At 38.1% G+C, this 16,124-nt stretch overlaps 1 protein-coding gene across 2 annotated transcripts in view; it reads right to left on the bottom strand.

Moving 5' to 3' along the window:
• PCSK2 (proprotein convertase subtilisin/kexin type 2) overlaps nt 1–16,124 on the bottom strand; it is a 319,189-nt gene that overhangs the window by 168,738 nt on the left and 134,327 nt on the right. For both annotated transcript variants that reach the window (XM_044660725.1, XM_044660726.1), the window contains one exon: nt 2,510–2,623. In XM_044660725.1, coding sequence (XP_044516660.1) covers nt 2,510–2,623 — 114 coding nt within the window. The remainder of the gene's footprint in view (nt 1–2,509; nt 2,624–16,124) is intronic.

The following is a 16,124-nucleotide window of genomic DNA, read 5'->3' as shown; positions in this document are numbered from 1 at the left end:
ATATCTATTGTAATAGTGCTTTTATGTTCTTTTCTTCATTGTGGGCTCTGCATATTTATTAAAAGATATTGAATACTTATGAATATGTCACATCCCACCTACTAACTTATAAATACCTTGAGGGCATATTTTATTTATCTTTGTATTTCTTTGCACATAGTGGTTACTTCATAAATTAATTATACGGCATCTGGGTGGCACAGTGGATAGAATGCTGGGTCTAGAGTAAAGAAGCCCCTGGTTTCCTGGGTTCAAATCCAGTCTCAGACACTTAATAGCTTTGTGATCCTGAGCAAGTCACTTGACCCTGTTTGCCTCAGTTTCTTCAGTCATAAAGTGAAGTGGAGAAGTAATTGGCAAACCACTCCAGAATCTCTGCTAAGAAAACTCCAAATGGAACCATGAAGAGAGAGATGCAATTGTAGACTCAAAAACAACAACCACCACAACAAAAATGAATTATAGGATCAAAATTATAAATATGGAAGAGACCTTAAAGGCATTGAGTTCGAGCCTTTTATAAATGAAGAAAATGAGGAGCATACTAGTTAAGTACCTTGCCCAAGGTCACACAGCAAGTGAGTGTCTAGGTGAGATTTGAACCTAGGACTAGTGTCCTATTCATGATAACATAGTGCTTCTAAATGGTTGTTGAGTGAATGAGTAACACATTTTACTGTATGATCTAATGTGTAAGGTCTAAAAATTCAAAGCAACAAGATCCTAAACCTATACTTCTGCTCTGCCTGTAAAACATAAACTTTATGCATTGAAGGAGTTCATCTCTCACACCGGTTTATAATGTGGCAGCTTTGCTATCAACCTTTGAAGTTAGCTGGTAAAGTTTCCTTCAGAAAGCTCTTGATGACTTTTAATTGCCAAATTCAATGGCTTTTAATAAATTCTCATTTTTAAAAACTTCTCCTCAGTATTTTACTGTATGAGAGGAGGAAGACTTAAGAGTCCTGGATGACTCCTAGGTTGTGAACCTGAGTGACTAGAAGGCAAGTTCCTTATTGGAAGTAGGTCAATAGTACTGAATATACTTCACTACTCCCCAAATCCATGATTAAATTGTTGTGGGTATTTTTTTCACCTACATACATTGCAATTTCTCTGAGACTTAGTAATAGTATTTGAGGATAGATATAGCCAGAAAAACCTTATCATGTGTTGCTTTGGTTATGACTCTCTCTCAACTAGGCTAGTGCTTATATGATAGACAGATCAATTGCTTCTCCCAAGAGTCCAAGATCACTAGGCCTTTCTGGTTTCAAAGGACTGGCCAGAACTTGTTCTTCACTGGTCCAGCCTTCAAAAACGGTCATTTCCATGCCAAGACCATAATCACAGACTGAGCTGGAAGGAACCTTCGAGCTCATTGAGTCCTCTCTTTTTATAGAGAAGGAAGCTGTGGCCCAAAGAGATTTAGTGACTTGTCCAGGGTCACACAGCAAGTAAGTGTCTGAAGTAGGATTAGCAATCAGGTCTTCCAATATTCTATCCATTGTGCCTTATGGAATCCCTAAAATATTAATATCTAGCCAACCAAATCAAATGAGGATAAGGAGAGAGTAGAGCCAGTCTTTGATTCTTTCTTTGCCAGTGATCAATGATAGTCTAGCAGCTTGTTTAAAGTTTAAGAATGATTTACATTCTGGGCAGCCCATTTTTTCCCTCTTGCCTTATTCCTTGGCAAATTCAGGAAAGCAGCATGCATACTTTTAAAAATAAAGTAGCTCATTTCCCTTTAATGGCCTGTCCTACTGACTAATATTAGAAACAACTAACTTTCTTTGAGATAGTAATCCTACCCAGATGAGCCCTAAAGGACTCCTGACAATCCTGAAAGAGGTCAACTAATGAGGCAGACTGGTTTTCAATATCACAAACTCCATGGAAGTTCAGCCACATAGAATTTATTTCCTTCCAAACATTACTAGTAGCATGTAGAGATCATATATATAATAGTCCACTTATTTGCCAAGATCTTTTGATTGTGCCCTTGTGATGTCATCTAATGCCTTTCCTTTCTGGTTTTATAGAGTCCTTCACTCTGCCTTCTTTTCTTCCTGGGAAATACTCTCCCTCACTTCTTTATGTATTCAAATTACCATAGATGTAGACTCAAACAGGCATATGTACTAGCAGACACCCATCTATCTCTTTCTGCTCCTGAAAACTGACTTCGGGGATTTGTGTTTGCCTATGGGCATCATCTCTGGACTTATGTAATAAACACAATTTGCCTGCTTCCGAGAAAAGTGGATTTGGAGGGAAAGATGCTTGGAATGAGAGGTGGGCACAGGCAGAGGGGAGGGGCAGGAAGGAAAGCTGATCATTTCCAGAAGGTGATTAAATAAAGTCATCTGTATGCTTTACTAAATGCATTTCTGGAAGCCTGCTGTAAGCTCCCATTCATCAGAAACAAAACTGGGAAACAGAAATAGATTGTGAGCTTAAGGATGCAAGAAGAAAAAACTTTCTAAAACAATAATGAGAGTCTTACCAGGTACCACTGCTTTGTAAACAGGGGATCGTTCATGTTGATGTCAATCTCATTAATGTCTCTATACCCACGCTTTTTTCTGCCAAATCCTTCCTGCTGCAAAACCATCTTTACCTGAAATGACAACGTTGATGCATTATGCAACAAAATATGCGATGAACAGAAGAGCGATCCATACTCCCTTTTATTTGTTTTCCCAGGCCAGATTCCATCCATATATAATGCTGAGCTTTCTTAATGGAATCCAAATTAATCTTATAGAGGCTTTCATCCTGAGATTGCTTCCAGTGCTCATTTATTTGTGTTCATGGCAAACGAATAGGCCTTGGTGTTATCCTTGTAACATTTGTTGGGAGGCAAAATGAATATATTCATAGTAATAATGATAAGGAGGTCAGGTTCAGTCAACTGTTCACATTGAGTGAAATAAAACAAAAGAAAAAATATAGCTAGAAAGAATTAGATCAAGTCATAGACTTAGGGGAAAGAGGATGGAAAACAGCATCTATCATTCTTATGGAGGGTTTGCTAGCATTTACATTTGTTGACATAGTACTGCACCATCACAGTTTGGAAATCTGCCCAGAAAATTGCCTGGGAAGCTAGCAAGCTCTGAAGCAAAGCACTAGAATATATAAGTGAGGAGCCATCAAAGAGAATTTGATCAGTGATGGCATTGTCTTCATAATGTCCAAACACTTAGATGTTGGACACACAGAAACCTGAATTGAAGGGCCTGAATGGCATTCTTCTTTAGGGACTGACACATTTAAATCTGACTTTGTTTATAACCACTCAACTACAGCAATTGCAACAGAGCCTTGTTTCATGCAAGATACCACAATTTAACAGCAGTAATAGCTAATTCACTTCCCCGAAGTAAGAATGAATCTCTGAGGAAAATGGGGGTGCATTGTCAAGAAGGGAGTATAGGAACTAGGGGTATGCTGGAGCCAACTTTAACTGATTCATAAAAGCCAATTGTTAAATTTTCAGCCTGAGCTTTATATTGCTGAATTGACAAGAACCTTAAAGCAAGGCTTGATTTATTATTTTGTTGACTGACTAGACTTAGGAAGTGATGTAGAAAATGGTAATGATGCGATTTAAAACTTAAAAATATGTTCTGCGTATGTTTTTTTTCCCCCTGGCAAGCTGGTTGTTAAAAATTTACCAGCATACCTCTAGTAGGAATCTATTTGGAATATTACTCTGGAATGGTAAGGGTAAGCAGGAAAGAGAGATACATGAAAATGTTCTAAAATGCTTGAATAAAAATCAAATGACCAAAACTATTTATTAAATACTTATTATGCACAAGATATTGTACCAGGTACTGAGGATACAAAGATTTGTCCTTTCTGGTAAACTATGTCACTTCGAATGTAGGCCAAGATTGCATTGGCTTTCTTGCTTGCTATAATCACATTATTGACTCATGTTGAGCTTGGATGCCCCAGATCTTTTTCAGCTTTTTAAAACCTCCAGATCTTTTTCAACTAAACTATGTCCCCAATCTTATACTTGTGAATTCTACTTTTTTTCAATCCGATTAGCTGTCATCTCTATCTTTGCCCCGGTCATTTAAAAATTAAATTTAATTAATTAATTTTTTAAAGTTATAAATAGAAACAACTTTTGACTATAGTTTTCAGATATATTAAGATTCAGATTTCCCCCCTCTTTTGGTATAAAATAGTCTTATAGAGGTTATGCCAGTGTTTTCATGCGATTCATATTTCCGTATTGTTCATATCGTGATAGAAGACACATAGCACACATACAATAAAAAACTCATGAAGGAAATACAGTGGAAGATGGAGTGCTTTGATGTGCAATTGGACTCCAACAATTCCTTCTTTGGATAGCTGTGGATAGATAGCATTTTTCATCATGTGTCTGTCCAGGTCATTTATACCGTCAGCTTTGGAAAAACCTCTCCACACAGAGGACAGGTCTCAAATTCATGCTGTAGAGAGAGGAGTTGAAGGTACAGGGAATATTTGGCATTGAAAAAAGATTTAGGGGAGAAATTATTGCTGTTTTCAAGTATATGAAGGGTTGTCTTCTGGAAAAAGGGATTAGAGTCGTTTGATCACTGGAAGCAAAATTGGAAGTGATAGGTGGAAATTGCAAAGAAATAAATTTAGATTTGATGTAAAAAATTTCCTAAAAATTATGGCCTGTCTTGGGTAGTTGTAGATTAGTTTTCAGTATTGGTATAATAGACTGCTTGAGGTTTTTGACAAGAGATTTTAGAAGTAGTCCCTTATAATAGAAGCATTAAATTCAAGAACCAACAGAACATTCTAGTATAACCAGAACCAGATTAAAATGTAATTGGGAAAAATAAATAATGTTAATTTGTGATTTTCCAAGTATTGTATTTTTATTTATTTCCTTTGAGTTGGACAACACTGCCTTATAACAGTCACTTTCTAAAATCTATATTTGGGGAGGGTGTTCAGGCCAAACCATTTCTTCCTTTCTCACCAGGCTGCTCCACTCTGGTCTTCTCCTTTATGACCTGCACTGGGTATCTTTCCCACCCATCTTTCTTCTTTCTCTCCTTTCTCAATTCTTTCCACTTTTCAGCTTCCTTTTTTATGTTGTCTTCCCTTTTAGAGTATAAGCTCCTTGAGGGAAGGGACTGTCTTTTTTTTTTTTTTTTTTTAAATTCTCAGATTTGGCATTGTGCTGACACATACATCTCATTTGTTTGTTGTTGTTCAGTCTTGTCCCACTCTTTGTGCTCCATTTGGGGTTTTCTTGACAAAGATGCTGGAGTATCTTTGGTTTGCCATTTCCTACTCTAGCTCATTTTACAGATGAGGAAACTGAGGCCAATAGGGTTCATTGACTTGCCCAGTCACATAGCTAGTAAGTATTTGAGGCTAGATTTGAACTCATGAAGATGAGTCTTCCTGCCTCTTGGCCTGGCAATTAATCTGCTGTACCACCTAGCTGCCCAGCAACCCCCACACGAATGCTAATTCTCTACCCCTTATCTTTCAAGGTCTTTTTTTTTTCTTTCCTCATTTCACCCTTCCATGTACCCTGCTTTGCATTCTTATGTACAATTACCATTTAGTATTTTACCAGGGGACTAATTTAATCAAAGCTTCCCACTCTAAAACTAATATAGCCTATGCAAAGTTAACCTTAGCATTTGCTTTTCAGAATGCCTCCCTTATCCATGGCCATTGGCCTAATTGCTTAGATTAACAAGACTTTTGAGAGGTGGAGAGTATCTATTATTATGGAAGGTTTCATTAACAATAGAGCAAGGGAACACTGTAATTCAGAGTCATTTTTAAACCTTAACACAAAATATGCTAAAAAACAGCCACATAAACAAGCATATTGAGGAATCAATGACAGCATTCCATTTGCACTTAATTACATTTGGTACTTTTACAGAGAGTGGGAGGGGAAAATGGCCATTGGAGATGTTGAAATAGTATTTACTCCTGACAAGATGGGAAGAGAGGAATGATCTCCAATGATGTCTTTGTATACAAGAAGCACTTCTGTTTCTCTCTTGGCTTTTCCTATACAAACTTGTCATCAGAAAAAAACAACACAAAACTAGATACCTTAATGTGCTTGTTGAGAGTCCAAACCACTCCCCATCAGTACCCTATCATATCCTCAGTCCACCCCTGACTGCCAGTTGGGATCCATTAAATAGCTATTACAATAACGGCACAAGTAAAAAGCAGAAATCAAGCTGAAATAGTGAAAAAAAAAAGAGTAAAAGAAAGAATCCTGTGTTACTGTATGTGCCTATTGCTGATTCTAAAGTGGAAAAGCAGCAAAGGAAATCGTAAAAATTGGCAAATCCAATAGAAGTTGAGAATCTCTGATCCTTGGGAGGTTGAGGCTTTTGGACTTCTTAGAATTTAACATAATGCCTTGCATCTAGTAAATGTTTACTGAAATAAATTGAATTGTTTTCTGTCCTGTCTGACTCTGTGACTCCATTTGGGGTTTTCTTGGCAAAGATACTTGAATAGCTTGCTAGTGTCTATTTTAAAAAAAGCCCTTACCTTCTGTATTACAGTAGATTCTAAGTATCCCTTCCAAAGCAGAAAAGTGGTTAGGACTAGTCAATTGGGGTTAAGTGACTTGCCTAGGGTCACACAGCTAGGAAGTAGCTGAGACTAGAGTTGAACTCAAGATTTTCCATATTCAGGCTTGGCTCTCTATCCACTGAGTTTACATAGCTGCCCCTGCCATTGCCTTTTCCAGCTTATTTTATTGATAAGGAAACTGAGTCAAACAGGATTAAGCGACTTGCCCAGGGTCATACAACTAATGAGCATCTGGGGTCAGATTTGAACTCATAAAGGTGAATCTTCCAGTCACCTGGCCCAGCACTCTAGCTACTGTATCACCTAGCTGCCCATTAAACTGAATTGAATCTGCTTCATGGGAAGATCTGTTCTCTCATCTCAACTTTCATCATTTCCTCACATTGACTTGAAAAAGGGAGAAAACAAGTGCTGAGGCTTTGTCAAAGTTTCTAAGGGCCATGGATTTAATGTTTAATAAACACCTCTTTGTCTGCTTTGTGAATCACTAAGACATTATGGGTTGAGGATGCTTTCAGAAAAGAATAAAAGAACGCAGATGGCAGATCGTTACACAATGTCATCCTCAAAACATCCACAGATGGCCTTGATGATTGTCCAGGAAGATGAGAAAAGCCACTGAGGCCCAAGTCAGAATACAGACTTTGCCCACCTGCCTCCTCTTCATTGTTTTGTTTTTACTCTCCTAGGGAATAGAAAGAACAAGACTCATTCTGATGTGTTCACCTGCAAAAATGTGGGGGACCGTTGTTGTTTGTCCTTCATTTTCGAAGAGGACCAATGACATCACAGGGTGACATCTTTACTTGAGTGTGAATTGGATTTAAGTGAGGCAAAAGGCAAAGTATTAATCTCTCTTTACTCCTGAAAATGAATGGAATATATTCTGACAGAAGGCCAGTTGGAATACTTTATACTCACAATATGAAGATGGGATATGAAGGATGGGGAGGAAGATGGATAGTTTAGGCATAATTTTAGTAGCAAAAATAAGGATGTACAATAATTTCTTTATGGACATGTATTTTCACCTCAGTAGTAGCAAAAAGATTGTTAAGTTTTAGGCCTTTTTGGAAAAAAGTGGGATGGCAGCTATTTGCAGCCTGTCCCATAACACTATATGTTTCCAAAGCAGACCCCTGGGTCATTTTGACCCATTCTCCTTTCTTGATCAGCTAATGGAAAACCAACTCATTTAAACTAGTAAGCAAGGAAGACCCACCAGACCTCATTTCTGTCTTTGTCTTGAAAACAGAAATCCAATCAGCAACACCACATTTTTTTTCTTCCTGTCATATTGTATTATCTTGAGTATAAATGGAACTCTGAATACTAAAAACAGAGGCACTGGAGGGGTCCTGATGAGTGATGGGGTGGTCTCATAGATTATGAGGGCCAGCCATTGGATCCCTGAAGATAAAGGTAGTTGCAGCTCAGATATTTCTCTGCCAACTTCATCTACCTCAGGCTTAGGGCACTGGCTCCAGTAAACAGGCACTGAAATGAGGCCTCGAAGCAGTGAGACCTGGAAAAAGTGATTAATGAAAGGTGCCAAGGTCAACCTCTGGGCTTCAGGAGGCTAAGAGTCAGTGGAGTGTCCCAATTTCCTCGCTGAATTGTCTGGTGTATTTTTTTTTTTTTTGGATAGCTCAGTTACAGATGAATCACAGGTCTCACTATCAAAAGATACAAAATTAAACTATGATTACTGTTGAATACACAGCATTGATTTGTTCTTATATTCACAATGAGAAAAACTCAACAACTTTCCTATTTCGCAAAGTATGAATAAAATGAATTGTAAAGAAGAGAGACTGCTAGAATTGTTTCACTGAATCTCAGTGGCCATAATATTAGCAAACTGCTGGCTTCTAAAGCTGTACATACAAGGTATACACAGAGAAGAATCAGCCCCATTAGGTTGGAATTGAAAGAAATCTTTCAGTAGGGCGAATGGTAGTGGGAACTTTTTTGAGTCAACTGGGGATGAGGAGGAGTTTAAGACATACATAGTCAAGATGAGATATAATTTGTCAAAGGAGAAATCCAGGCAAAGTGCTCTAGGGAATCTGGAGAAATGAGGGATAACTTTCATCAGAAGGAATTTCTTTATGAAAGAGATGGCACTTTAGCTGCATGGAATTCTGAGGGAATACCTTCTGGGTGTGGGGACTGTCTGTGTGAATGCAGTGAAACCAGGGAAAGCAGGAGAGCACTGAGAAAGGCAGTGATCCACTTTGCCTGGGATGTAGCATTCACGAAGTGGAGTAATGGGAAATAAATTTAGAAAACTAGGAGGTTGGGGCCAGATTTTAAATCTTATAAACCTTAAAATGCCATATACATGCTAGCTATGATTATTATTAATGATTATAATGATAAAATTGCTAATCCCACAGTTGCTCCACAGGTAAAATGGTTATGGGGGTGGGGATGGGGATGGGGGTAAAGATTTATGAAGTCATGACAAAAGCCCTTCATGTATTTAAGGGAAGAGGAAACAGAGTGGTATACTAGAAAGGAAAAAAAAATAGGAAAAGAAAAAGATAGGGGAGGAAGAAGGGAGGATGAAAGAAAAAGAGAGAAAGGGAGGAAGAAAAAAAGAAGAAAAAAGGAAGGAAAGGAAGACAGAAAGAAGGAAGGAAAGGAAGGAAAGAGTATTCAGCTTTTGCTTTGTGCCAACTCCTATGATGGAATATAGAAACAAAAGCAAAAGACAATCTCTGTGCTTAATGAGCTTCCATTTTAATGGCAAGAGATAACGCATTGGGACTGGAGGCTGAGCCTTCTGAATTGGGGAAGTATTTTTGGTTTGAAGAATTATTAGGTGCATGAATGAAGCCACAGGGCAATATATTAACATGCCCTTTCCTAGAGTAATGGCAGTATTGATTTGATCATTGTTTCAGAATTGGAAAAGAGGGGCATGATATACATGCCTACAGCAAGGAAGCTAATGAGAAGATGGCTTGATAAAGTATGACCAAGGCTGAATTAGTGGACCCTGGAAGTCAGTAACCAATTAGACCAGAGGAGATCCAGGCAGGGAAGGGGTTCAAAGGATAAAATGGTTAAGTCCTTAAGGCATGGGTTCTAGTCCTGGAGGGTAAGACAGTTGTTGAGAAGATGGTTGGGGAATAGAGGAAAGCATGGCTGGATTTGGAGTCAGAAGATTCAAATTCAAATGTTGGCTATGCTAGACAGTTAGGCAATAAGCACAAGTTGCATAAATCCCAGAGCCTTTAAGTGGGGGACTCTCCTCATTGGTGGTTAATCAGTGTACTGTACCTGAATGAGGGGCAAGGCTAGGGTTGGTGAGCACAGGAGAGAAGAGAGCACCTGGTTCTTCAAGTCTCTTTGAGAGCTCTCCAATCTCTTGTGGCTTTGGGTACCCTCTGGCTTCCAACTTCTAAAGAAGATGGACGATGCAAGCAACCTCACTTCAGGGTACTCAAAGGGGAGGAAAAGCCAACATATCAGAGGTGCCAGCTTTCCCCATTATGTCCTATCCCCGACTTGCTACACTAGAGGCTTCAAGGAATATCCCCTTGAGTGAGATCTTTCTTTTGGTTGAACTGAGTGTCCCTGCTCCCAATGGGAGATCTCTTTCACTCTATATTGTCTAGTCCATATTTTCATGTGTACTATTAACTTGGATAAATGGGTTTCTTGGATACGCCTATATAAACAGGATTCATTGTGGAACTGGCTTTTGGTGGGAAGACAGTCAAGATTTAGACATAATGGTTAGGGTTATGCTTTCGCCATTAATGAATAGTGATCAGAACTATAGCCTGAACCTAAAACCACATCTCCCAGACAAATAATATTTATGGGTACAAACAGATATAATTCTAGCCCATTACCTCCTTCTTATAAAGAGTGCAACAAGTTCTTTAATACCAACCTCCTTCTTCCTCTTTTGCCAAGAATTAAAGTCTCCCTGGGAGAAAAATGGGATGAGAAAAGACTAGAGATGTTTATTTTGTCTTTTTTTAAAAAAACTGTTACCTTCCATCTATGAATCAATACTGTGTATTGATTCCAAATCAGAAGAGTGGTAAGGGTTGGGCAATGGGGGTTAAGTTACTTGTCCAGGGTCACACAGCTAGGAAGTATCTAAGGTCAGATTTGAACGCAGGACCTTTTGTCTCTAGGCCTGGCTCTCAATCCACTGAGCCACCTAGATGCCCCATCTTGTCTTTTTTCAAGTCATACAACAACACTGCCATGCTATATGTGAGGGACAGCCTTTGCTAAAGATATATTAGGTGCTTAATATATGTCAAGTATTGTGCTAAGCCTTGTTAATACAAAGAACACATTCTCTGCTCTGAAGGAACTTATATTTAATGGAGAAGACAACACACAGATAATTATACACAAATAACATAAACAAAAATAACTGCTAACATTTATATAGCACTGTTTTGCAAATATATATATATATTAATTTGCAAAATTATATATGTTTTCATTTGATCAGATATATACAATGTAAATGGAAGCTAATCTTATAAGAAATAGGCCAGCAATGGAGGGGACTGGGAAGAACCTGATATTTGTATGCTCTGATAGGAGGGTATCAAAAAAGCCATCCTATCCAGAACACCTCCATCCAACTGTCAAAAAATGGTACCTTTAAAGATTTATTCCTTTGGTTTAAATAATTTTTTTAATCAAATGTGTATTTAAAAATATAACCCTTGCCAGGGTTGTGCCATGCCTGTTATTAATCAATTGATCAGCTAACAAACCTTTACTGGGCACCTACTATGTAACAGGCACTATGCTAAGGACTGGGGATGTGAATACAAAAGTGAGACCACCCTGCTTTCAGAAGCTTATATTCCATTTAGGGGATATAATAGGTTTATTAGATTAAGTCCATTCAGGTAATATACAAAATTGGGGGTTACTAACATCAGAGAGGAGCCACGAAAGATCTCTTGAAGAATGTGACACTGGAATTGAACCTTGAGGATACCCAGGGTTCCAGAACCTGAGGGTGAGGTGGGTTCTAATTTTGTGAGGCAATCCACATAGACATGGAGGTGGGAGATGGGTGCAGGAGGAACAGCAGATGGGCCAGTTTGTCTGAAACGTCAAGGATGTGAAGGAGAACCATTTCTAATCACACTGGAAAGATAGATTGGAGTTAGAATATGGAAAACTTTAAATATCAAACAGAGGAATTTATCTTTTTATCCTAAGAGCGAAGAAAAATTACTGATGCTTTTTAGGGAGAGTGACACGGTTACATCTGTGCAATTAGTTTGGCAACTGTGTAGAAGATCAATTGTAGAAGAAAGGGTAGACATAGTGAGACTAATTAAGAGGATGTTGTAATAGTCTAACAAGATGAAGGAGATCTTGAATCTTTTGGTTGTGGAAAAGGAGAAAGATTTAAGACACACTGAGGAAGTGGAACTGACAAGATTTGGCAACCGATTGGATATGGGGGTGTGAGAGAATCAAAATGACTGCTACTTCACGAACCTGGGAATCTGGAAGATTGGCAGGGCCATCTACAGAATAAGGGAAGTTAGGAGAGGGGCTTGGTTTAGGGGGAAAGGTAGTGAGTTCTGTTTTGGACATTTTGAATTTGAAATAATTATATTTCATAGAAAATTATATAATATAGTAAACTTAAATTTATATAAAACATAATTATGTCTCCATAAGTACACACATACATATGTATAATTATATATACAACTTATATTTTATACAAATATTTATAGTTTGTTATATATATTTATGATAATTTTATATAATATATAATTATATGTAATGCATATATACACATTCACACACATATAGATACATATATGTGTGTCATTTGAATAGATGAGAATTAAAAATATGCGAGTTGATGAGGCCACACTGAGAGTGCAAAGAAGAACCTGGACAGAGCCTTGCAAGCATATGATCTGCAAAGCAGACCAAGAAGAAATAATCTGAACAGCTCAAGAGAAAATTATGAAAAAGCAATGTCAAAATACAACGAATATCTTAATAGGAATTAGTTGACCAGATTTCTTTAGTTTGGTTCAATTCAACAATTATTTAAGAGAAAGCAAAAAGAAACAATCTGGCCTCAAAGAGTTTATATTTTTGTAGGTTAACATAATGCTCCCTTTCTTCCCTTATTCAGTTTGAGATTATGGGACATGAAGAAATGAGACTAAAAGGATAATTGAAGTAGGAACAAATTAAGAAATGATTAAATACAAAATATTTATTAGTGTTTCCTAGATGTGAAGCAGTGTGTGAGAAATGAGGAAGTGAGAGTCCTTGTCCTCAAGAAGCTTATATTCTAATAGGCAAAGACAAAAAATAAAGGTGATCATGGAGTGGCATTGTGTTTGGAACTTTTCCTAACTGTTAGTTACGTAGAAGTAAAATTATAAATCTTTCCAGTAGCCATAGCAATATTATTTTGATTATGACTCTAGTATTAGAAGGCAGGGCAGATTAAGGACACATACTTGAAAAAAAATAAGGTTGGTGAGAAGATCACCAATGAATAAAATGAGTCATGGTTGGGATCAATTTGATATAATGAGCCATGTGAGGTATTCACCAATCAGACAAGAGGAGCAACAGAGGAAGAATCCCAGAATTGAAAAGGTTAAGTCTTCAAGACAAGGATTACTCACTGCTTTGGGGAAGCCATTATTCTGAAGGGTACCACACTTTTTAGCAAGAATCAATAATGTGTGTGTGTGTGTGTGTGTGTGTGTGTGTGTGTGTGTGTGTATGTATAGGGGTGGGTGGGTGGAGGTGGGTTAGGAAATCACTGATTCAGGATGTGCCAGGACCCTAAAAACAAAATACGTCCAATTCTGAATTTTCTCCAGGACTGGCATTATATATTATTCTATTCTCCCCCCACCTCCCTTCCTCCTTCCCTCTCTCTGTCTCTCTGTCTCTCTGTCTCTCTCTTTCTCTGTCTCTGTCTCTCTGTCTCTCTCTCTTTCCCCCTCCTTTCCCTCTGTCTCTGTTTCTTTGTCTAGTCTGTTTCCACATCACTCCTCTCCTATCTCTCTCTCACCTATAATTCTAAGTGTTCTCATCCATCATCTATTTCTGGTCATACTCACTCCTCTGCAAGTTTACCCTGTGGATACAGTGAGGATGCTCTTTGCTTGAAGAATACAAACTAGATACTTGGAAATTTGGATACCTGTCTAGAACACTTGAATTATGAAATTTGGCAGGCACTGAAGGGTCAAAAAAAGGAAGAAGAGTCTATCCTTCTGTCCTTTCTCATTAAAGAGGCTTGATATTTTCATTCTTCCTCAAAGGTCAGACTCTTCAACAACAGCCATGCCTTGTCAATTCTCTCTTCTTATTGGTATTTGATTAAATGCCATTCATACAAGTCCAGGTTGACAGGTAAGAAAGGAAAATGGGTGGTTAGACTGTAGTTAGCATAGGTCCACCGTATTTACAAGACACTAACATATTTCCTTCCCCATTCCCAGTTGCAACTAGGCAGTGTTCTAGATGTCAAGTAAAGTAGCCTCTGATGACAAAATTCCAACAAGGAATAAAGGTCTGAGCTATTGATTTTTAATATACTTCCGCTTATGCACAGACCATCAAGTGACTGGAGTGTTAATGAACAGCAGGACACTGATGCAGAACAAATGAAGAAAATAATGAATTGCCTTTGTTATCACGCTCCTGGCGGGCTCAGAAGCAGCACTGTCACTGAGTTGTTAACTCTACACTCTGGGAAATGGCAGCAAAAACAGCTTTGGGTTTTGTGGGAAGGGAAAGGAATGTCAGATTCAGTCCCTAAGCAGTGAAGACAGTTTACTGAATTATTCTAGAGAAGTATTTTCCTAAGACAGTGGTCTCAAACACGGATTGTATATATTTTTTCAGAGCCTTTATGACTAGATAGATGGGGATGCCCTTGACCAGAATAGGAGGTTTGTTAAGGAGGAAGGTTTGAGGAGAGAAAGATGCTTATGTTGAGTTTGAGATGTCTATACGTCATTCAGATTAAAATATCTAATAGGCAGTTTTGAATTAGAACTAAGGAGAGGTAAAGAGAGGAGAGGAGAGAAAAAAGTGGAGAGAAAGAAAGAGAGAGAGAGAGAAAGGGAGAGAGAGAAAGGGAGAGAGAGAGAGGAAGAGAGACCACTAGTGTTATATCTATATTGTCTCTATCTCTATTTGAGAGTCATTTGCATAGAGATGATAATTAAATCCATGGAAGCTAATGATATCACTGAACGAATGAAGAGAGAAAAGGGATCAGGACAGGGCCTTTGAGCACACTATGCCATGCCATATCATACCATGTCACAATGTACCATGGCATACTATACTATATAATGCCATGCCATAGGATACCATACCACCCATACTATATTAAATAAACCACATTATGCTATTTTATACTTCTTATGGGAAAAGTGATGACAGATCTTAGTGTCTAAGCTAACACATAGCAATACAGTTAGGAGAGAACTGGTCTTAGCCCATATGGAATGCTTAAGCACTTTCCTGATTAACATTATCCATTTTGTCACCCTTCTAAGGGCCTGGTATACCTCCTGCTAGCACCATTCTTTGTGGGTCTTCTTTAGAAGATATGCTATTCTGAACTGGATTAAGGTATTATGTTACCCGGAAGGAATTAGGCATGTTAGGTAACATTAGCAAAGAACAATTTTTCTAATCAATCCATTACAATTCATTGGTCTTCAATCAAGGAACAGAGCACTGCAGAGAATGGACACCTGATCTATAAGTTTTGGTTGGATCTATAAATTTGGTTTGGTGATCAAGGAAGCAAAAGTTCTGTACACCCAATAGAGTATCACTGCAGGTGTTACTAGGGTCCAGGGGACTGAATAAGGACAACTGGTTGCCTGGAACCATGATGCTAAATGTAGAATAAAGAAGTACTAAAGATAAATTTTGTCTAAATTGAGTCTTGGCTCCAGAAGGGAGCTTTTAAACTACAACCATTTCCTGAGATGAACATTTCTTAAGAGTTTTGTGGATGGAATTTTTGAATGTGCTAGAGAATTTATATGGATGGACAAATATGCTTTAGAACATCTAATTCTGGTATGGGTATGAAGAGCTTCTTAATTTAAATTCTATATTTTTCATTCAATGGTACTAAGAAAGTTAATCAACCAGTCAAGAACATGAAGCAGATTGGTGTCATTTGGCTAGGAATCTTACTTCTATTACTTATTGGTTCTCTCCATCCTTTCTACAATCCACCATCATCTTCATTTTCACCTTCTAAACTCCTTCACTCCCAACCCTGAAATTCTTCCCTGTAGGTCACATGGCTCAGATAGAGGAAATTTTGTTTTATCCTGACCATAGTCAAGCCTCCTTACCACTTACCCCATTAATTTGCCATGCCCACACCATGCTGTCTGTCCTCCTCTATCCTTCTAGTCCTCCCTTTAAATGTTGTCTTCTCCCTCAAAATGTAAGTTCTTTGAGCAAAGAGACTTTCATGCTTTTTTCTTTTTATATCC

Source organism: Gracilinanus agilis, chromosome 2 (genome assembly GCF_016433145.1).
Source record: "Gracilinanus agilis isolate LMUSP501 chromosome 2, AgileGrace, whole genome shotgun sequence".
In the NCBI taxonomy this organism is placed as follows: Eukaryota; Metazoa; Chordata; class Mammalia; order Didelphimorphia; family Didelphidae; genus Gracilinanus; species Gracilinanus agilis.
This window is presented reverse-complemented; position numbering and strand designations above follow the sequence as displayed.